At 37.1% G+C, this 23,284-nt stretch overlaps 1 protein-coding gene across 1 annotated transcript in view; it reads left to right on the forward strand.

The window, feature by feature from the left end:
• PIEZO2 (piezo type mechanosensitive ion channel component 2) overlaps positions 1–23,284 on the forward strand; it is a 563,847-nt gene that overhangs the window by 508,527 nt on the left and 32,036 nt on the right. Inside the window, 7 exon segments of the mRNA XM_043975076.1 lie at positions 3,667–4,095; positions 5,900–6,158; positions 9,816–9,998; positions 15,431–15,683; positions 19,078–19,210; positions 22,546–22,693; positions 22,796–23,010. Coding sequence (XP_043831011.1) covers positions 3,667–4,095; positions 5,900–6,158; positions 9,816–9,998; positions 15,431–15,683; positions 19,078–19,210; positions 22,546–22,693; positions 22,796–23,010 — 1,620 coding nt within the window.

The following is a 23,284-nucleotide window of genomic DNA, read 5'->3' on the forward strand; positions in this document are numbered from 1 at the left end:
TGTCTATATTCATATGTTTGAATAATATAAAAGTAAAACTTGTGTTTTATCCTTGTTTTAAAAATAGAACTTTGTAATCTAAAGACCGTTTAACCGACCTCAGTTCCGCATGTCCTTGAACCAGGGTACTTGGTGCTAAGTTATTTGGTAATTGAGTCTTGCTGTTTTCTCACTAATCATGCCATAAAGTAACTTAAATTGGCAGTCTTTTTCATGCAAGTTTAAGAAATTGATTACTTCCTAAAATTCAGTAGAAGCTAGAAGTATGGGATAGAATCTAAATACCTGTTTTAAAACTACCCCAAGACAAAAAGAAAAAAATGGATTTATTTATTAAGCATGGTATTGTTGGATCCTTGTTTTGGGTTTTGTTTGTTTGTTTGCTTTTTTCACAAAGGAGTTGAATAGCATGGGAATGATTCCATAGCATGTTGGCACTTACCAGGCATTTAATAGTCAAGCTTCAGCCTAACAGAATAAGGTCCAAGCCATCATCCATATTGCCATTATGACATGGAATCTCTAGGTATTCCTTGACTGCTCATTATACAAATCTAGGGACATTAGGAATATAGTTGAAGACATCAAGAGTTACAGAAAATGTGATCAGGTCCTGGACTAACTCCTGTGATCTGAACTTCTCTAAAACGATGAATCCATTTCCAAGTCCTCCTAGTAATTCTAGTCCAGCCTGAGGTAAGTCTTATGAAAGATTCCAGTTTGCATGTCCTTCTAGAGACTTGGGGAAGCAAGGTGGCACAGTGGATAGAGCACTGGGCTTAGAAGCAAGAAAAATCATTTTCATGAGTTGAAATCTAGCCTCAGACACCTACTAGCTATGTGCACATGGGCAAGTCATTTAACCCTGTTTGCCTCAGTTCCTCACCTGTAAAATGAGCTGGAGAGGAAAATGGCAAACCACTTCAACATCATGGCAAAAAAAAATAATAACCCACCTGGGGCAGTTAGGTAGCACAGTAGAGAAAGCACCAACCCTGGATTCAGGAGGACCTGAGTTCAAATCCGGCCTCAGACACTTGACACTTACTAGCTGGGCAAGTCATTTATTCTTCATTGACCCACCAAAAAACAAAAAACAAAAACAAACAAAACAAAACAAACAAAACAAAAACCTAAATGGGGTTCATGGAACGTTGGAGACAACTGAAAAACAATTTAACTACAAAAACCTTAGAGACTTTCCATATAACTGAGACCAGGACCAGAACCCACAAAGATGCTGAAATCCATGGTGGAAACCCTTGTCTCACCCAAGTCTTCATCATTTTTTAAATTAAAAGACAGGCCAGTGTGATCTCAGGAGGTCCTATGATAGGCCCAGGTCCTAGGTGTAGAAGTCAGATTCCCAGATACATTAAGAGGTCTAACAATTTTCATTTTAGCATCCATCAAAACTCAAATTCTCGGGGCATCTTTTCTCCTTTCTTTAAAAGAAAAGAGGAAGAAGAAGGACACTAAATGAGAATACCACTTATTATAATATCATAGCATATTTATTTTAATATGTCCATGTAAATGTTGTATCTATAACTAGCCTACCCTGGGCAGCTAGGTGGCACAATTAATAGAACACTGGCCTTGAAGTTGGGAGGACCTGAGTTCAAATCTCACCTCAGAAACTTACTAGCTGTGTGACCTTTGGCAAGTCACTTAACCCCTATTGCCTTAAACATACAGGGGTCATCTCCAGTCATGCTGATACATACATACATACATATATATATACATATATATATATATATATACACATATATATATGTATATATATATATATATATTTATATCACTGGATCCAGATGGTTCTGGAGGAGAGAGTGAAGTTGGTGACCTTTCATACCCCTCCCTCACTTAAATCCAATTCATTGCAAGTCATGAAATCACCCAAATGTCATAGTCCTCTTTTGAGAATGAAGGACAAACAACAATAATTTACAACCTTGGGCCTAGGAGGGAAGTTCAAGAAAAAGACAAAAGAAAATAATAACTGGCATTTGTGTCAGTGTTTATGATTTGTAAAGCACTTTACAAATATTTATCTTATTTAGTCATCACAACAACTCTGGGAGGTAGGCACTATTATTATCTCCATTTTACAGAGGAAGAAACTGAGGTAGATAGAGGTTAAGTGACTTGTCCAGGGTCACACAGGTAATGAGTGTCTGAGGCCAGATTGAAATACAGGCCTTCCTAACTCCAGGCCCAGAACTCTATCGACCCACTGTGCAGCCATAGGCAGGACATAAAAACATGGACCAAAAGAAACTTAGAGTAGAGATGGGAGCTAGAAGAGAAGAGAAGTAGAAAAGTGCCACAGATAAGGAAGGGTAGGAGCGAACATCTAAAATAGAATGAATCGGGCAAAGAAAGAAGGAAATAGTTTCAGTGTTAATGAGGGAGATGGCAGAGAAGAGAGTCCAGTGGATCACTAAAGGGCAAGTCAGAAGGAAATGCAATTTTACAAGGCACAGAAACCAAATGGAAATATCAGTGCCATATTTTAGAGAATAAATTATCAAGGTAGAGTGTGTATGGGCAAGGACAACCAATGTGATGGGGGAACTAAAATCAAGTTATACAAGAGAAAACTCAGTGAACACATGCTAGCTAGCTTCAAGTCCTTGAAAGGCCCCTTCATGTACAAGAGAGATTGGGCTTGTTCTGTGTGAACCCCGAGGACAAGACAAGGAGAAATGGGTGGAAATGACAGAGAAACTGGGACAGATTTCAACTTCAGAAGAAAATCTTTCCACCACATAGAACTATCCAAAAGTAGAATGGCCTTTTCCAGGTAATAAAGTATTTCCTATCACTAGAGATCTTTAGGGTTGGAATGACCACTAGAGAGATTCTGTTGAAATGAGGATTACAAGACCCTAATTTCCCTTTTCCACTCTAATAATTCTATAATTCTATAGATTGGTAAATGCATAAAAATATACATCAAATCCAGGTGAAGATTATATACATACATATATATGGATGGATGTATTATATAAATATAGATACATATATACAGATATAAATATATGTGTGTATGTATATGCAGAGAGAGAGAGAGAGAGAGAGAGACTGAGCACCTGGGTAAAGAAATAAAGGAATCGTAGAGTAATTTGATGATAAGGAAAATGCACATTCCATCATTTCTTTCAGTCTGAATCATAGTATGACTTCATGATAATCATTTCCATATGGATCTATATGGGATCATTATATCAGATGCATATCAGAGTGTCAATCAGTCAAAAGCTTCTAATTGGGACAGGCAAGGTCCCTGGTTTCTGTAAGCTGTGTGTCTCAAAATAAATATATGGGGCAAATTATGACTTGATCTGGAAGTCAGTGTCACTCTCTAGGAATCATAGGATAATTCAAATTCTTCATTAACAAAATGATGCTTATTTTGCATGAACTGCACTCACTCATTAACTTTTGCATTTGGGAGACAGTACTGCTGTGCGAATTTTCGACCATACAGGGCTTACCAGGAGATGAAGGAGTAAAGGAAATAGGGTAATACATATTTAGCAAAGTGCCTTGCCATTTAAAAAAAGTGTTTTAGTATTTTCTCTTCAGATCAGTAGACTTTTGTAATCAATCATCATGTTAATCCAAAGTATTTTTTGCACCCTCTCTTCTTCCTAACAGTGAGCCCACCCAGTGTACTATGCTATATTCTCGCCAGGGGACAACTGAAACTATTGAGGAAGTAGAAGCAGAGCAAGAAGAAGAAGTAGTGGGCCCCCTGCCTGAGCTAAAAGATGAAGAAGATGATGAGTATGATGAGGACTCAGTGGAGGTGGATCTTACCTCAGATGCTGAGTTGCCACGCTATTCCACCATGGATACCATGGATACCATGGATACAATGGATACTGTGGATGGCGATGTAGAGGCCCCACCTTCCTATAGCAAAGCAGTGAGCTTTGAACACCTCTCCTTTGGCTCCCACGATGACTCTGATGGCAAGAACCACATGGTAGTGAGTCCAGATGACAGTCGGACAGATAAGTCGGAGATAAGCATCCCGTTACCTTTGACACATGAGCTGACAGCCAGTGAGCTTCTTTTAAACAAGTAAGAACTCAGAAACATATAAAACATCATTTTTGGATACTTTACAACAACTTCATTCTCTAACCTGGCCTCCCTTTCTCATCACCACCACAGGGGAAATCCTAATAGTTAGATATAGGAACAATTTTCCCAAGCCCTGCTTCTCCAAATAGAGAACAGGAAATGTCAGTGCTAGGATTTTGCCTTCCAGACTATTTTTACTAGAAAAATATCCAGTTTGTCCTTGTTTTGCATGCAACAGTTATTCAAGGAATATACAGTAATAAAAGTAATTAATTTCCATCCAAGTACAGCTTTATTTTCAGCAGGTTGTCTCATAGGGCTTCCAAAACTTCTTTAGAAGACCATTGTCTAATGTGGAGATGTTTTCTCATGTAAAATTTATATTTAATCACTTGAATTCTTGGGGGTGGGGTGGGAAGAGAGGGAGGAAGAAAAGTTGGAACACAAAGTTTTTTAAAAATTGATGTCAAAATTTGTTTTTACATGTGATTTGGAAATAAAATTCAAAATAGGCAAAAAAAAAAAAAAAACCAGTGTAATTTGACATGATCTTGGACTAGTACTCAAAACAAGATGATTTTGGATTGAGCCTGAAATGTTTTTTTTTCAAGGCCAGATATCCAAAAGAAAAGTGAACAACTCAGTCAGTATTCTGTTATTCAGACAAAACATCCTGATGATCAACTGAGTTTTGGGATGAATTTTTGTTTGTTTTGGGTTTTTTAATTTTTTTTTTACTTTTAATCCGAATGCTTTGTGTTGTATAGATACAACTATAGAATGCCACTCACTCAAAGAGCAGGCTTTGGAAGTCTGTGCCTAAAAATAAATTAAGGATTTTTATGAAATTTAGGATAACATTCTCTTCAGAATTATTGTTCTATCATCTTGGAGAAAAAATTTCAGCAAAACTTGATTTTTGTGCTGTCAGATGATTTTTCTTAGCCACTTTGAATGTAAGATAGGTAGAAAAAATATGACTCAGAATTCCACAAATTCCTCTTAAAGCAGCCCTATAACTTATTCTAATTAGGAACATCAAATTATGTTGCCACAACTATAGGGGTAGGGTTTTTTTTCCCTCAGAATCCATGACTTCATTTATTTACTAATTTTATTTCATTTATTTCCTAATGAGGAATCTCCCTCTACCAATGTGAATCAGAAACTGCTCTGCAATTTATGATCTTAGAGTGATAATTGACCTATCTAAGGTCACACAGCCAATATGTGTCAGAAGAGACCTTGAATCCTAGTTTTCTTGACTCCAAGATTGCTTCTCAGTCCAATAAACCACACTGCCAAATGTGGTCTAAATCAACTAACATTTAATAGATGTCTACTATCACCCAAGCACTGAACTAGACATTGGGAAGACAAATAAAAAATTGAGACAATCCTTTACCTCAAGAAGTTAATATTCTACTTGGGGGAGGGTGGATATACACAAGTAAGAAAAGAATGTAAACAAAATAAATGAGAATAGGGTGGGGCAGAACCAAGAACACAGGGAATGAGGAAAAGCACATTGAAGAAGGTTAGTAGTTAAAGAAAGAAAGAAAGAAAGAAAAAATAAGAAAAACAGGAATTAGTTCAGAGTAAACAAGATCAAACTGAGTCTTTAATAAGTTCATTATCTTGACCTTTCTCCTTTCACAGATTTGTTGAAATACTGAATTCCAAGAGGATTTGTAGCTAACTGCCCAGCACAAATTAGAAACATCTGAGACAACATAAGCATGTTAAAACGAAAGTTACATTTTATTAAAAATTATAATTTTGGCGGTTATTTCTTTCACAGGATGTTTCGTGATGAAGAGCTAGAAGAGTCAGAAAAATTTTATGTTGACCAACCTCGATTCTTGCTCCTGTTTTATGCTCTCTACAACACTTTAGTGGCCCGCTCAGAAATGGTGTGTTATTTTGTGATTATCCTCAATCACATGATCTCAGCCTCCATGATTACCCTTGTGCTTCCTATCCTTATCTTCCTCTGGGCCATGCTGTCAGTGCCTAGGCCCAGTAGACGTTTCTGGATGACAGCCATTGTCTATACAGAGGTATGTAAATTCATCATGTAGTACCCATATTATACTACTTATAGCTCAATTTTGTTTTATGTATTAGTGAGTTCCTGAAAAGTTGTATATAAAGTAAATATGTGTGCAGATGTTCTTCAGGATAAAGGACAGATGTGTTACAATAAAACTAAGTTTAAAAAATTGAAACATTCATAGACATTCATAGATCATTAGTCCAGGAAAGGTCTTTAGACATCATCTGGTCCAACTCTCTAATTTTATAGATGATAAAACTTAGACCTAGGAAAATGAAGTGATTTGGACAAGATGTCATAATTCATAAGTAGCAAAGCTGGTACTACAACAATTAGCTCATGATTCCTAATCAAGGACTCTTTCTCCTATACTTTGCTGACTTCCAGTTAAAGATCTGAGGAAGTAGGAAGTTAGGTTCCCTGGAGACCCTAACTCGGTGTTTAGCCCTGGCCCAGAAATAGACCTGGTGATCGGACTAGTCCCTGACAAAAAAAAAAAAAAAATGTCAGTGATCCCTGGGAACCAACTTGAAACTCCTTTTCCAACAGACTCGAGACAAGTTGTTCTCAAAGTGTTGTACAAGAACCCCTGGGAATCACCAAGATCCTTTCAGGGGATCTACAAAGTCAAATACATTTTCATAATCATTCTGTTTTAGTTTCTAATATAAGTATCAAATTATATAACACACAAAAACAAAAGCTCTTTGGAGGGTCCTCAGTAATTTTTTTTTTTAGTGAGGCAATTGGGGTTAAGTGACTTGCCCAGGGTCACACAGCTAGTAAATGTTAAGTGTCTGAGGCCGGATTTGAACTCAGGTACTCCTGACTCCAGGGCCAGTACTCTATCCACTGTGCTACCTAGCTGCCCCCTCAGTAATTTTTAAAAGTATAAAGGGGTCTTGACACCAAGAAGTCTGAGAACCACTGCTCTGGACTGATCCACAGGGGTAGAACCTAAGGGTACTTAATTCAGCACCAAGAAAAGTAGTTTCACCCACAGAACTCATGAATTTGGGACTATGTTTGTTGCTGGAAGATTGAGAGTTCTTGCAAACCAAAATTTCAAAAAACAAATTCTGTTAGTTTTATGATTCATCAGTTCTATGATGAGAAATTCTACCATTCACATTTCAGTACAGTAAAAATACCCATACTAAAAATCAGTTCTTTTTGTTGTTGTTGTTGTTGTTGTTGTTGTTGTTGTTGTTGTTGTTGTTGTTGTTAGCATGATGGACTTGTAAGTGCACCTAGAGAAAAGAAATCTAAGTCCAAGTCCCTGACTTGGTATTCACTAGATATGAATCAGGGAAAGAGATTTCATCTCTTAGAGCCTTATAAATGAGAGCCCTAAAGACAGCTTCATCCATTATACATAAAGCAAAAAGACAACCTCTAGCAAACCAGATAGACCAAATCTTTCAGGCCTGATCTAATTTACCAAATACTCAAAGTCTCAGATTCCCATGAAAACTAAATGAAAAGTAATGGAAATAAGACATTATGACATTTACAGATTCCTTTAATCTTTTTGTCTGATTATTGCTGGGTCCTTCCTGATTCTTTGGAGTTCTGGATAGATGGACCAATGCTAATTTTTTTCCAATGCTAATTTTTATGGTGGGCATAAGAGTAAATTTTTTTTTTCAAATCAAAAAGTCTGAAGTATTTTAATGATCTTTTTTTGCTACTTAAATTACAATGTTCATGCCTAAGATAGGACTAGATTTTTCCTATGTGCCATCACTTATATTTGGAAGACTCTCCTAAGATTTCCATGTATGGGGATCCCTCTCCAACACCTCAGGTACAATCTCCTCCTTGAAGACTTCCTTTATCACCTCTCTACCCAATTAGCAGTAATCTCTACCTCACCAAATTTCTCACAGCAGTGATTAAATGCCCGTTCTAGGCATTTAATTCAATTCTAGATTATATTAGTTATTTTTGTAAGCACCTCTTCTACCTACTAAACTCTGAATTCCTTGAGTGGACAAACTATATCATTGATTTTCATCTTTGTGGCCCCAGGATCTAGCATTCTACCTTGCATATAGCAACTGTTTCATCAATATTTGCTGAATTGATCTCAACTATTGCTTCAGAAAGTTTTTATTTTGTTTTTTTTTCAATAATTCAACATCAAAGTTAAAACAGGTTTCTTAACATTGTTCAATTGAAGGTAATGAACTATCACATATATTTCAGATAAGAAGAAGAACTAAGACAATACCCAGGCTTAATATAAAAGAATGGACTCTTAAATATCCAAAAATGAGTAAGATATGGATAAGCTGAATTTTTAGCTTGCCCCAAAGCTAATTTTAAATTAATTTTGACTTTCTCTTCTTCTAGATATTTTTTTTGGCAAATTCCTTCTTTATTTTTTTGTAATTACATGTAAAGATAGTTTTCAACATCTATTTTTGTAAGATTTTGAGTTGCAAATTTTTCTCCCACCCTTCCTTCCCTCCCACCTCCTGAAGCCAGCAAGCAATCTGATATAGGTTACACATTACATTCATGTTAAACATATTTCCACATTAGTCATGTTGTAAGAGAAGAATTAGAACAGAAGAAAAAACACAATAAAGAAGAAACAACAATAAAAACAAAAGAGCAAAAACAAAAGTGAAAATAGTATGCTTCAATTTTCATTCAGACTACATAGTTTTTCCATCATGAGTCTTTTAGCATTATCTTGGATCATTGTATTGCTGAGATCTAAATCTATCACAGATGATCATCACACAATGTTGTTCTCTTAGTTCTGTTCTGGATCTTTTATAAATGGAGAGGCAAAGCAGAAAAATCAATTTGCTTAGGTTTTTCCACTTTTAAGTTGCAAAAGGTAGCTTGAAGAAGGAGACCATAGCAAAAGTGAAGCTTTAGTGAACTATAAGCCCCCAAATCTGCACACAAATGATAGTAAATGAACTGAACTAACAGATATAACAAAAGTACAAAAATAAATGTTCCTTGACTCTCAAAACTAGATAATTACTGTTATGGGACATTCAATTATTGTGGCATTGTGGCAATGTCAGTCTAAGTTATATAAATGGATCTGATGAAAAAAGAAAGAAGGAAGGAAGGAAGGGGAAAAGGGAGGGAGGGAGGAAGGAAGGAAGGAAGGAATGGAAGGAGGGAGGAAAGTGAGTTAAAAATGAATAATCAAAAGAAGTGGCAGGCATCATATGATACTGTGACCAACCTACCATGGCTATTCATTAGGGAATCATTTGTCTGAATAAAACATTATTCTTGCTGTAAAGTTAGGGGAGGGGGAGAGACGTATAACTTCACCTGGTTTAGGGAGCTACTGGCATGGAAACATTGCACTGATTCATATTAACAGTTCCTTTATAATTTACAACCTTAAGAAACTGGAGGACCTGAGAGATTAAGTGAATTCCCCATTGTCACAAAGCTGTTTTGTGTAAGAGTCAGAACTTGAATCCAGGTCTTCCTGAAACCAAGACTAGCCTGGGAACCACTATGCCACACTACCCTTAAATGAATAACTTGTAAAAATGTTAATGTTTTTATCTTACACCATTCTAATAACTACTACAATCAAAGCTATAAGAGAATAATTTCCATTGAAATTATGAAATTTCAAGACTATACCTTTCACTTCTATTTTACCATTTCCACATAGGTGGCCATTGTCATCAAATATTTCTTCCAATTTGGTTTCTTTCCCTGGAACAAGAATCTGGAGATAAACAAAGACAAGCCATATCATCCACCAAACATCATTGGAGTGGAGAAAAAAGAGGGTTATGTTCTTTATGATCTTATTCAGCTCCTGGCTCTTTTCTTCCACCGATCAATTTTAAAGGTATTACAAACATCCAATCAACTCATCCTTCCTGAAGAATGGGCATATTCCCATTAATGCCAGGTGCAGAAGGAGATATGAGAAGCAAAAAAGACATAGTGTCTGCCCCTGGGAAATTTACAAGGCTCTAGAGAAAGAATAACTACCAAATTGAAAAAAAAATTAGAGAATACAAGGTAATATAAGCAAGTGTTTAGTTGTAAGAAATAGATTTATAAATGCAAATTAAGTTCACAGGAGAGATAGCTCACTGTGGGCTAGAGAAATCCAAGAAAGTTTCATGGAGGAGGTGGAACTTAAGCTAAGTAATGAAATATGAGTGAGGCTTGCATAAACAAAGAAGAGTTGGGAGGGGACTTATTCCAGGAAAACAGCATGGTCAAAGGTCAATGGAAACAAGAATGACCATGAAATGTATGGACTCTAAACTTGTTCTTGTTCTGAATTGTATTATATTCATTTGTATATATCTCCATTTTCAAAATTTTTTTGGAATATGGGGTACAGGAAGGAGACTTCCTTGCCTAGAACAAGGGAGGTGTGTTGGAGAGTAGTGGAAGATGGGTAGGATGTGGCCATATTTAATAGACTTTAATTGTCAAGAAGACTTTAAATTAGATGTTATAGACAATTGAGACCTATCACAGGTTCTTAAGCAAGAAATTGATATGATGTAATTAGTATTCTAGGAAAAATAATCTAGCAGCCAGTATGGCATGGTAGTTAGAGAGTAGCCTTAGAGTCAATAATACCTTTGTTCATGTCCCTTCTTATACACTCTGACCCTAAAAAATTTACTTGATACCCTCCCCCCATGACCAAGGAAACCTTCTAAGACCATAGATTTTCAGAAATTTCCAATCTGAATTATTTAATGGTGGTTTCTAACAGGGAGTTCCCTATAGTGATGAAATCATAGGTCTAGATCCCACTCATATGAAACCATCTCTTCTGTCATTTCTTATGGTAGAATAATATTCCATTATATTCATATAACACAACTTGTTCAACCATTCCCTAGCTGTCTAAGATGCAATCTAAGACACCCTCTTAGATTCTAATTTTTTCCCTTTCTCCCACTACCAGTTTAATCCCCATTTTAGGATCAGGAAATGACTTTGCTTGTGACTTCTTCACCCAGTATTATTTTACCTCTTAACCTCTCCTCCCCCAATTTCCACTTGGTATATTTCTGTACCAAACTGTGTGTGTGTGTATGTGTGTGTGTGTGTGTGTGTGTGTGTGTCTCTTCAACCTTTATGTCTATTTAAGATAAGATTAATCTGATGCCACTCTCCCCACCTCTTTCTTCCTCCATGTTTGCATAGTCTTCTCACTTACCCCAGTTATGAAAAATAAGAAGTCCCACACCTTCTCTTTCCTTTCTTTATTACTAGGATACTCCTTGTAACTTCCCTTCTCTTTCCCCTTTTCAAAACCTCAGAGCAGAGCCAATCCATCTCTAGTACTTTTGTGTTTTTTTCTCATGTAATTTGCAAAATAACTCATTAAAGACTTTAAAGTTCTGAAAGGGCATTTGTTTCTTCTTCCCTTGTTAGATTATTAGAACCACATCATAATACAACTTTTTTTTTCCAATTGCTCAGATAAATTTTCATTTCTTAGTTTCTGTGGACTCTTGAATTTTTATTTCAAAGTTCCTGCTCAGCTCTGATCTCTTCATCAGAAAGACTTGAAAGTCTCTATTCTAATAATTTTCCTTTTCCCCCCATAGGATTATATTTAGTTTTGCAGATTAAGTTATTCTTGATTGTAAGTCTATTTCTTTTGCCTTTTGAAATATTGCATTCCAGTATCTCCTTTCATTTATGATAGAAGTTTCCAGTTCTTATAGGATCCTGTGATTCCTTTGTACTTGAATTACTTCTTTCTGGATATTTATAGTATTTTTTACTGTGAAAGTTATAGGTTTGGGCTGTGGTATTGTTGAGATTTTGCTTTTGGAGTTCCTTTAAGGAAGTGATAGTTGGATTCTTTTCTATCTTGTCTTTGACTTCTGACCCTGGTAGATCTGAGAAATTTTCACGTATGATTTCTTAAAATATTGTGTTCAGGCTTTTTCATTTTAATCATGGTTTTCAGAGTGATTCTTAAATTATCTCTCTTTGACATGTTTTCAAGGTAAGTGATTTTGGTTATCAATTTACATTTTCTTCATTTTTTTCAATCCCTTGATTTTCTTTTAATGTGTCTTGCTGCCTCATAGAGTCATTGATATCTATTTTGTCTCTTCTAGTTTTCAGGAGTTCCATTTCTTGAGTAAAGCTTTCAATATTCTTTTCTAAGCTACTTATTCTCCTTCCAATTCTTTCCTCAAGCATTTATTTAAATTTAATCTCTTCATTTCTTTTATATATTCATGTGGTACATGTAAAAATTCATCTTTCTGGCAGTTACTATAGAGGTAGTTTTACAATAATTTTTGCTACTGGTGAATGTCTCTTACTTACTTTTCTGTCCAGATTTACTTTCTGAATTGGGTCTTTATGCCAGGGTACATTCTGCCTCTTACTGGGCTTTTCAGTCTGGTATTCTCTTCTGCTTGGTCTCACCCTGAATCTCAGAAGAGAGTGTTAGGGACCTCAGAACCCTTGAACCTGAGGTGTCTCAGTATGAATGCTGACATGATATGCTCGGCAGTACTGTACTGCTCACTGTCTGTTGGCCCTCCATCATGCTTCCAAAGTCCACACTCTAGAGCATTCCAGACTACCCTAGGGCTTTCTCAGGTGAGCACTCTGCTTTTGTGGCTTCCAGACAAAGAGCTTTGTAGGTTACATGTTTCATATCTCTGGTCACATTGGTTTCCACCTCGCAGAAGGGGTTTCCTTTGAACCAGGGCTTCTGATTGATTTTTTGGTTCATTTCTTGTGTGTAAGATGTCACTTGCTGTATTTTTCCTTGTATCACTCATTTGCTTTTTGGTATAGTGTGAACTTCAAGCCTTTGCTGGAGTAAATGTGGAGAAATTGGGCAGTCTTCCTCCTTTTCAATTGGCTATCTTGGCCAGAAATCCCCAGGAGTGTCATGAGAAACTAATTTACATGCTATTTTCTATTTTTGGAGCGGTTTATTAATATATGATAAATATATTATTACACTGTTTATCCATTTACAGACACAAAGGTCTCAATATATATGTCCACATATACTGCATAACATGTGTATATGTAATTAATAGACATAAATATGGATATTTATGTTCTAAATCTATATAATTAAATAATGAACTCTACCTCTATCTAAAAATGTTAAGCTTTCTCCTCAAAAAGGAATTCAATGACCAAACATGGCCATAAAGAAAAAAACTTCATCATTTCACTTCTTAGAAGAGCTTGGGGACTATGCATATACTAGAAGAATATTGATGTATTGGTTAGGTTTTTTTTTTACTGTTTTCTTTGTTATAATTTCTTGTTCAGTCATTTTTTCAGTCATGTCCAACTCTTTTTGACTCCATTTGGGGTTTTCTTGGCAAATATCCTAGAATCATCTGCCATTTCCTTCTCCAGCTCATTTTACAGATGTAGAAACTAAGGCAAACAGGATTAAGTGACTTGTCCAGGGTCACACAGCTAGTAAGTGCCTAAGGCTAGATTTGAATTCAGGAAGATGAGTCTTCCAGACTCCAGGTCCTGCACTCTATTCACTGTGCAACCTAGCTTTGTTATAAACTGCCCCCTTAAAGTGATCTCTTTATTAGAAAATCAAATGACCTTTTCTCAGCCCTAAACCTTCATGACCTATCTGCAGCATTTGACATTGATGGATGATAGCTTTTACTTTCTGTATACTGTCACTTCTCTAAGTTTTTGATGACATTGCACTCTCCTGGTTCTCCTCCTTTCTGTTCAACTGTCAGTTATCCATATTCAAAACTTCAGTGTCATCCTCAGTTCTTCATTTTGATCATGCCATATACCCAGCCCATTGCCAAATCTTGTCATTTCTGCTTTCATTTCTCTCATATATGTCACCTACTTTCCACTCACATAGCTACCAATCAAGTTTAGGGCATCATCTCCTCTCATTTGAATTATCTGCCAAATGCTCTCTCTGCCTTAAGTCCCTCCTCATCCTCTACTCAGTTGCCAAGGTGATGTTTTTTTAAATGTAGGTATGATGGGGCAGCTAGGTGGCACAGTGGATAAAGCACAGGCCCTGGAGTCAGGAGTACCTGAGTTCAAATCCGACCTCAGACACTGAACACTTACTAGCTGTGTGACCCTGGGCAAGTCACTTAACCCCAATTGCCTCACTAAAAAAAAAAAAAATTAAAATTAAATTAAATGTAGGTATTAGCAGGGCAGCTAGAGGCACATTGGATAAAGCACCAGCCCTGAGTTCAAATCGAGACTCAGACACTTGACCATGGGCGAGTCACTTAACCCTCATTCCCCTGCAAAAAAATAAAATAAAAAATGAAAAAAAAATTAAGAAATAAAATGTAGGTATGAGCAAGCTCCACCTCCCTTCTCAGTGAGCTCCAGAGCCTCTCTTTTACCTCCAGTATCAAATATAACGTCCTCTTCTGACACCGAAACCTCTTTATAACCTAATCACTCACTATCTTTCCAGCCTTATTATGTTTTATTCCCTTCTATGGAGTGTATGATCAAGCTACTGGCCCACTTGAAGTTCCTTGGGTTCAACATTCCTTTTACCATCTCTATCCCTTCGCATTAGCTTTCCCCCATGCCTTAAATGCTCTTTCTCTTCACTTCTGCCTCTCAGTTTTCTTGACTTCCTTCAAGACTCAGCTTAAATCCCATCTTGTATAAGAGGCATTTCCTGAGTCTCATCTCACCAGCACCAATGCCTTTCACTCTCAGATTGCTTCCCATTTCTGTTTCATATACCCTGTTTGCACCTCATTATTTCATTTTATCTTCCTCGGTAGAATATAAGCTCCTTGAGGGCAGGAACTGATTTTTCCCCTTTGTATCCCCAGTCCTTGGCATAATGCCTGGCATATAGTAAGATCCTAATGAATGCTCATAGATTTTTCTGACTGATTATAAGGGATAGCTTTCTGGTTAGGAAAGGGGGAATGGATATATTCATAAATTAACTTGATTTCATAACCAAAGCTATAAGTAAACAGAACACATCTTTAAGAAATTAAAGCCAGATCTCATTTAAGCCTATTAACCTAACTAGGCTTTCTTTCTATTCCCCTGTTCATCACTTTCCTGTTCTCTCTTACTCCTAGGGACATTGTAAAGTGATTTTTTGTTTGTTTTTTTTAGTGTAAAATACAAACTAAAGAAATCCAAATTAAATCCATTTGACATTACAAGGTCCAGGGAATGGTGTTGTTTGTTTTTATTTTTGCTATTTTTTAATCACTTGGGGTTATTAACTATCCTTCATGCTACCAACATGACTTATTACTTCCTGTGCTTTTCTAGTGTCATGGTTTATGGGATGAAGATGATACTGTTGACACAGGAACCAATAAAGATGACTCTGATGATGAACTCTCATTAAACAATGGAAGAAGAGATTCCTCTGACTCATTGAAATCTATCAATCTCGCAGCATCAGTGGAATCGGTCCATGTCCACTTCCCAGAACAACAGGCAGCCATCAGACGGAAGAGCTCCAGCAGTAATTCACACCTATCCCACAGATCTAGCTTCTCCTCAAACAGGTCTAAGAGAGGTATCTGTCCCACTAATTGGTAACATACGGTATACTCTTTTTTATTTGGGGTGGGGGCAGGCAATGAGAGTTAAGTGACTTGCCCAAGGTCATACAGCTAGTAAGTGTCTGAGTCTGGATTTGAACTCTGGTACTCCTGAATCCAGGACCAGTGCTTTATCCACTGTGCAACCTAGCTGCCCCTCATATGGTATACTCTTAAAGAGATTTTCTTGAAGGTGCACTGAGTGATAGTCACAATTTCTGTAGGAAATTTACTTGGATTTGAACATTAAAACCCTGTAACAAATTTTAGATTACTTCTGGAAATGAATTTGGGATTTCTTACTGCCAGTGAATAGTATGTAGTGAAGGTAATAGTATAAATAGTGGACCTAAGCATATTGATGGAAAATTAGTATATTTAGTCTTTTGTACTTTGAACTAGGAGTTCAAAATTGTTTACAAAAAGACTCATTAATTCTTAGAAAAACATTAGAAATATGGAGTTGACAAGCCAAGAATCCAAGTAAGAACCCAAGTTTCACATTTTCAAGAGCAAGACACTGAATTTCTTCTTGCCATAGGCAATTCTTTAACACTCTCCATTCATAGATAAGTCATCTCCATTGGTAGATGAGGCTTTCTACAACCCATGGTCCTCTCCACCAATGAAATTAAAAATATAAACAAAAAAAAATTCATCAAACATTTATTTTGTACCTATTTTGTGCTAACAAGCACTTATTAAATAATTGTTATCTTAGCACAGGCACTGTGCTAAATATGAGGATAAAAATAAAGGCACACACATACACACACACAAACTGCTCTTATAGTCTCATAGCCTAATAGAGGAGACAATTTATGTACAAACAAGATATAGATAAGATAAATTGGAGAAAATATCAAAGGAAAGGCACTACTAGCATTAAGGTGAATGAGAAAAGGTTGCTTCCAGTGAGTAGAATTTTTGCTAAGACTTGAAGGAAACCAGGGAAGCCAGAAGGTATAGATGAAGAGGAAGACAATCCTAGACCCAGGAAATAGCCAGAAAAATATTTGAAGTTGGAAGATGAATTGTTGTGTGTGAGGAACAACAAGGAAGCCAGTGTTATTGTATCATAGAGTAGTTGGGGTGAGTAAGTGTTAGAAGATAGGAATGGAAGGAAAGGTTTCAGTTGTGTAGAGAGTAGGGAAAACAGCAGTAGGAAGGGAGAGAGATGAGTGAAGAGAGTAGGGAATGTAGAGTGGGCAGTCCAGTGGAGGAGATAGGATAGAATGGAATTGCTTGTGTACTTAGAGAAGTGTGGCCTCACAAGGAGAATAAAAAAACAACACACTTCTTCATGTGAGGCAGACATAAAATGATGGAAGGCAACTGAATGATATGAGTTGAAGAGGAGAGAAAAGGGAGCTCTTGACAAAGAGCTTCATTCTTTTTTTTTTCACTATAATGAGTCAAGGTTCTCAGCCAAAAGGATGAGGGAGATGGAGAGCCATGGGATATTTAGTGACAGATAAAAATGAAAAAGCTGCTTTGGTGAGGAAGATAATAAATCCATCTGTTGTTGGTGGTGGTATTTGGTGTTAGCCAAGTGGCACAGGGGAAAGATGGCTGGGCCTAGAGTCAGGGAGAGATATCTTCCTGAGTCAAAATATGGCCTCAGAAACTTACTAGCTGTGTGACCCTGGGCAAGTCACTTAATCCTGTTTGCCTCAGTTTTCTCATCTGAACTGAGGAAAGAAATGGCAAGATAGTTCAGTATCTTTGCTAAGAAAACCCTAAATGGGGCCATAAAGAGTCAGACATGACTGAACAACAACAATGGTTTTATGGAAAGCAATGGGATATTTGAGGAGGGATAAAAATGGAAAAGCTGTTTGGTGATTGAGATAGTGAATTCATTAGGAAGGAATAAAAGGATTACCTTTCTGCAATGAGAACCCTGTTGATATTATGTCACAAAGATTTGTAGTTGACTCAATCAGCAGACTTTCATGATTTTTCTCCAGCTTCATTCAGAAGCACATGAGTAGGAGCAAAGGCAGAAGATGGTGGGAGTAATCCAAGGCTGACTATTAATGCAGGGGAAGATCAGCAATAATGTAAGGGAAGAAGGACCCTTAAAATGGTTTATTTTGATGTTTTGAAATATTTGTGATTTCATTAATAGGGATTATCTTTCTGCTGATGAGGATTACAAACCCTCCCTTCTTCTCCTGTGTGATTTTTATAGACTAAGAATTTAGGGGGCAGGGGGCAGCTAGGAGGCGCAGTGGATAGAGCACTGGCCCTGGAGTCAGGAGTACCTGAGTTCAAATCCAGCCTCAGACACTTAACACTTACTAGCTGTGTGACTCTGGGCAAGTCACTTAACCCCAGTTGCCTCACTAAAAAACAAAAAAAAAAACAAAAAAAAAAAACAAAAACAGAATTTAGGGGGCAGCTAGGTGGCGCAGTGGATGGAGCACCAGACTAGTTCTGGATTCAGGAGGACCTGAGTTCAAATCCATCCTCAGACACTTAAACACTTAGTAGCTGTGTGGCCCTGGGCAAGTCACTTAACCCCAACTGCCTCACCAAAAAAAAAAAAAAAAAAAAAAAAAAGAATTTAGGTAGCGAGGTGGAACAAGGTATAGAGCATTGGACTTGGAGTCAAAAGCATGAATGCAAGTCCTGTCTCAGATACTTACTATTTGAATAAACCTGGGCAAGTCACTTAATATCTCTCAGACACTCTTTCCTCATCTGTAAAATGGTAATAATAATATCTACCTCACAGGGCTATTATGATTTTAAAGATCTTTCCAACATACTGGATACCTCATTCTTTTTGCAGGCACTAATGTCTCTACAAAGTTCATATCTCTTCTTCTCCTTACATGACTGGGTCATTAATCATTTTTTTTAAAAGCATGAAGATAGGTTGTTGTTGGTTTCAGCTATAGTCTAGAAAAACGACAACTCCTGATTCCCATTTCAGTACTTCCAACTCTATTTTATCTTTTGTTAAGAGCTGTCATTTCTTTTTGAAAAAACCTGGTTTCCCCATAAGTCTCCTGATGTTGTGATTGTCTGTCAACACTTCATAGCTCCTATGGTATAGGTTTCATTAGCTTTTGAGACACAAAATGTTAACCACCCTAGCCAGTGAAGTTATATAGTCACAAATCAAATGTAGTATATAATTATTTTTCAAAGTGGAGGAAATTCACAGATTTTGAATTATTCCACATTTGGGATATTTTGGAAAAATCCTTGAAGGCAATGTCTATATACATCATCCCAAAACACTTTTAACTCAGTCTATATGTTGTTGAATACCACCATACAGACTTCATATGACTATGATGTTGATGTAGACCCTGTTTATCACACAATGTTTCTATACTTTTTTTTATTTATTTCTAGGCAGCACCAGTACTCGGAACAGTAGTCAAAAAGGCAGCAGTGTACTCAGCATTAAGCAAAAGAGTAAAAGGGAACTGTATATGGAAAAGTTCCAAGAACACCTCATTAAAGCAAAAGCATTCACCATAAAGAAGTGAGTAACTGGAAATGTTTAGTTTATTTATTGTCTTGTAAGGCTGGGAACCTAGAGCCAATTACTTTATACAGATACTATGTGGGATGCAAGAAAAACTACTTCTGTTACCATGGATGTAGTTCTTTTATTGCATAGTGTCATGTGAAAGACAGGTTGTCTTGCACATAGTAGGTGCTTAATGAATGTTTGCTGAATTGTGTTAAGCGGTCCCGCAATTACTATAGCAGACTTTAAAATGAAATGTTCATGTAGACATAGTTAATCTGTGGAGGTGTCTTCCTACAATAATAGCTCATATTTTGGTAGCACTTAGTGGTTTACAAATTACTTTCCTACTAAACACCCCATGAGAAAGGGAGAACACATCATGATCTCTGCATTTTTCAGATGAGGAAGGTGATTCATAGTCCCTTAATCACACTCTGGATGACTAAGGGATATTCTTGCAGTTATCTACCTAATAAGAATCAAATGCAGAAATTGAATCCAGCCTTTCTTACCTCAAGACCAATGGGGTCTACACTACTCTTTGTACTATACCTTACCCTTCCCCCTCCCCAACCATATACTTCTGTGTAGGCAGCAAAATAAACAAGTAACTCTGGAGTCTCAGAAATCAATATAAATCATGCGTTGCGATCTAGATACAAGAATTTCTCATAGGCCTTTACCACTCTCCATGCCAGGACTGTGAGTGGCAGCAAGGCAAGGATATAAATCAAGAAAACAAGACTAGAAGTGTAGTTTAGTAACAAACAAGCACAGTCAAATAAAACAAACCCAGATGTTTGCCACATCCAAAAAATGTGAGTCTCGTTTTGTACAATGAGTCTATCGACACTCTCCCAGGAGTTGAATTTCATCATTTATCATCTGTCAGTCCATATGTATAGATTAAGTGCCTGCTATGTGTCAGGCACTGTGTTATACAATGGGGATATAAAAAGAGGCAAAGAACAATTTCTGACCTCAAGAAGCTAACAACTTAATGGGGGGCGTGGGGAGAGAGACAATAAGTAAACAAATATAGACCAACCTGATACATACATGATGAATAGAAATAAGTAATGGAGGGAAGGTACTAGATAGAAATTAAGAGGGGTTAGGAAAGGCTTCCTGTAGAAGGAAAGATTTCAGTTGAGACTTGAAGAAAGCCAGGGAGCAGAGATAATGAAGGAAAGAATTCCAGGCCTGGGGACTTTTCTAACAGAGAAAATTCCAAGCCAAGAGATAGAATGTCTTATTCAAGGAAAAGCAAAGAGGCCAGTGTCATTGGATTGAAAATTAAGTGGTGATGGGGTAGCTAGGTGGTGCAGTGGATAAAGCACTGACCCTGGATTCAGGAGGACCTGAGTTCCAATTTGGACTCAGATACTTGACACTTACTATCTGTGTGACCCTGGGCAAGTCATTTAGCCTTCAATGCCCTACCCACCCCCCAAAAAAAAGAGAAAGAAAGAAAGAAAGAAAGGAAGGAAGGAAGGAAGGAAGGAAGGAAGGAAGGAAGGAAGGAAGGAAGGAAGGAAGGAAGGAAGGAAGGAAGGAAGGAAGGAAGGAAGGAAGGAAGGAAGAAAAAAAAGAAAATTATGTGGTGAGAAACATGGTGTAAGAAGACAAGAAAGGTGTGTGTGTGGGGGGAATTAGGGTTAGGTTATGAAGGGCTTTGAATACCAAACAGAAGATTTTATATTGGATCCTGGAGGTGATAGGGAACCACTAGAGTTTATTGAGAAGGGGGACAACATGATCAGACCTTGACTTTAGGAAAATCAGTTTGGCAGCTAAGTGGAAAATAGATTGGAATAGGGAGGGAGCTGCAACTGGAGTAATGATTGTTCATTGCCTTGATTTTTAAGTTTTCCAAGTTGTTTTTTTTCTTTAAATTTTTACTATTACTCTATTAATTATTCTCCTAGTTCTACCCACTAGCCCATAGTTTTTTAGTGGGTTTTAAGTCAGACTTGTTACCAGACCATTGAAACATATCTCAAATAATTTTCTTAAACTTTTGTGACTCATTGATTTGTAAGGAGCGCAGTTGTAATGCACAGACAGCTTACAGGAATTTCTATGTGTCAAAAATTCTACTCCTCAGTGTATTTATCAAAATTCATTATTTCCTTAGTCCCAATAGAAGTAAAAAAAATTCTCAAATTATTTGGAGGATGGATGATTTATCATCTGATGAATATGGCCAGAACTAGAGCTCACCTATAATTTTCCCCTCTGGGAAAATTAACCCTCTGTCTGGTATTCTTAACCTTTAGAGCTATCCAAAAGCAGAACAGGCTTCCTCAAGAGGCAGAGGACTTCCTCTTATTGAAAGTCACCAATCAAGGATCAGATGATCACTTGTTAAGCAAGTGAGGATTCTTCTGGGGCCTGGATTGGACTAGATGGCTGTTGAGTTTCTTTCAACTCCAAAATTCTGTAACTCTCTGAAGAATTTAATTAATTCCAAATATGAAAATAGTGTCATTGTAGACAATAGATTAGGCAGCTAGGTGATTCAATGAATAGCATCAGGAAGACCTCTAGTCTCAGACACTTACTAGCTGTGTGACCCTGGACAAGTCACTTAACCCTGCTTATCTCAGGTTCCTCATCTGTAAAATGAGTTGCAAAAGAAAATGGCACATCATTCCAATATCTTTGCCAAGGAAACCCCAAATGGGGTCACAAAACATTGGACATTACAGAAATGACTGAATGACATGGTAGATCAGAGACTAAGCAGACAGACAGGAAGTTAGAAATTCCAAGTTCTGAGAGATAAAACAAAGAGGATGATCAGGAATATAGGTACCTACTCAGAAACCATAAGAACCATGGTAGCTAAAATAACAAATACCTAATATAATTCACTTAAAGCTTTGTGATATGTTTTACTCATATAATTTTATTTATTCCTCACAGAAATCCTGGGAGGTGGGTGCTATTATTATCCCCATTTTAAAGATGAGGAAACTGTGACTAAGAAAGGTTGTTACATGCCTGGGGTCATGTGTGAGGTTTGATTTGAATTCAGAACTTCCTAACTTCAGTTCTCTACACACTACAACCCCAGAAAGAGAAGAACCAATGTGAGGTTCCAACACCAAGAAGGACTTTGACAATAGAAGTTTTCTTTTTTTCTTATCCGAAGAGCTCTTATTTGAAGGGATCAAAGCTCAAGTGTGACTATATAGGGATTTACAGATGGAAGTCAATGAAAATTCCTGGCTACAGTAGAAAAACAAAGGGCTAAAGCTGAGACTAACCGTATATAATGCCATGGTTCTACCCATTATGATCTTCTTGACATGAGTGAGAATGTGGTGCTTGCTTTTCAGGACCCTCCAGATATATGTACCCATCCAACAGTTCTTTTATAACCTCATCCACCCAGACTACAGTGCTGTGACTGATGTGTATGTTCTGATGTTTCTTGCTGACACCGTGGACTTCATCATCATTGTGTTTGGCTTTTGGGCTTTTGGGGTAGGTTTTGCTCTTATACTTGTTTAGCATATCCTTATGGAAAGTGAGTTTCCTTAACCGGGGAAATTTCATTTGGATGTCATTTTAATCTGTCTTATCCAGAAACACTCAGCAGCAGCAGACATCACATCTTCACTGTCAGAGGACCAGGTCCCCGAGGCATTTTTGGTAATGGTGCTCATTCAATTTGGAACCATGGTAGTTGACCGAGCATTATATCTCCGAAAGACTGTTTTGGGAAAGGTGATTTTCCAGGTCATTCTAGTGTTTGGAATACACTTCTGGATGTTCTTCATCTTGCCAGGTGTGACTGAGAGGTAAAGATTTTTTTTTAATTCTTTCCACTTTCCCTACATTATTTGTGTTCCAAGTTAACATAGGCTTTAAAGTGTTTATGACTTTATTTCAGAATACTTCATCCATAATATACTAGGGTTAGGGACCTCTCTGACTTTAATGCCAAGCTGTCACTCAGCCAAAATCCAGTGTCTTACAGTTCTGAACCATGCATTTGTAACCTGTTGACAGGAAAAATTGATTTTTCCTCTTCTTTCAGATATTGCCATCAAAATTTTAATTCATTGGTGGCTC

This window comes from Dromiciops gliroides, chromosome 1, assembly GCF_019393635.1.
Source record: "Dromiciops gliroides isolate mDroGli1 chromosome 1, mDroGli1.pri, whole genome shotgun sequence".
NCBI lineage: Eukaryota > Metazoa > Chordata > Mammalia > Microbiotheria > Microbiotheriidae > Dromiciops > Dromiciops gliroides.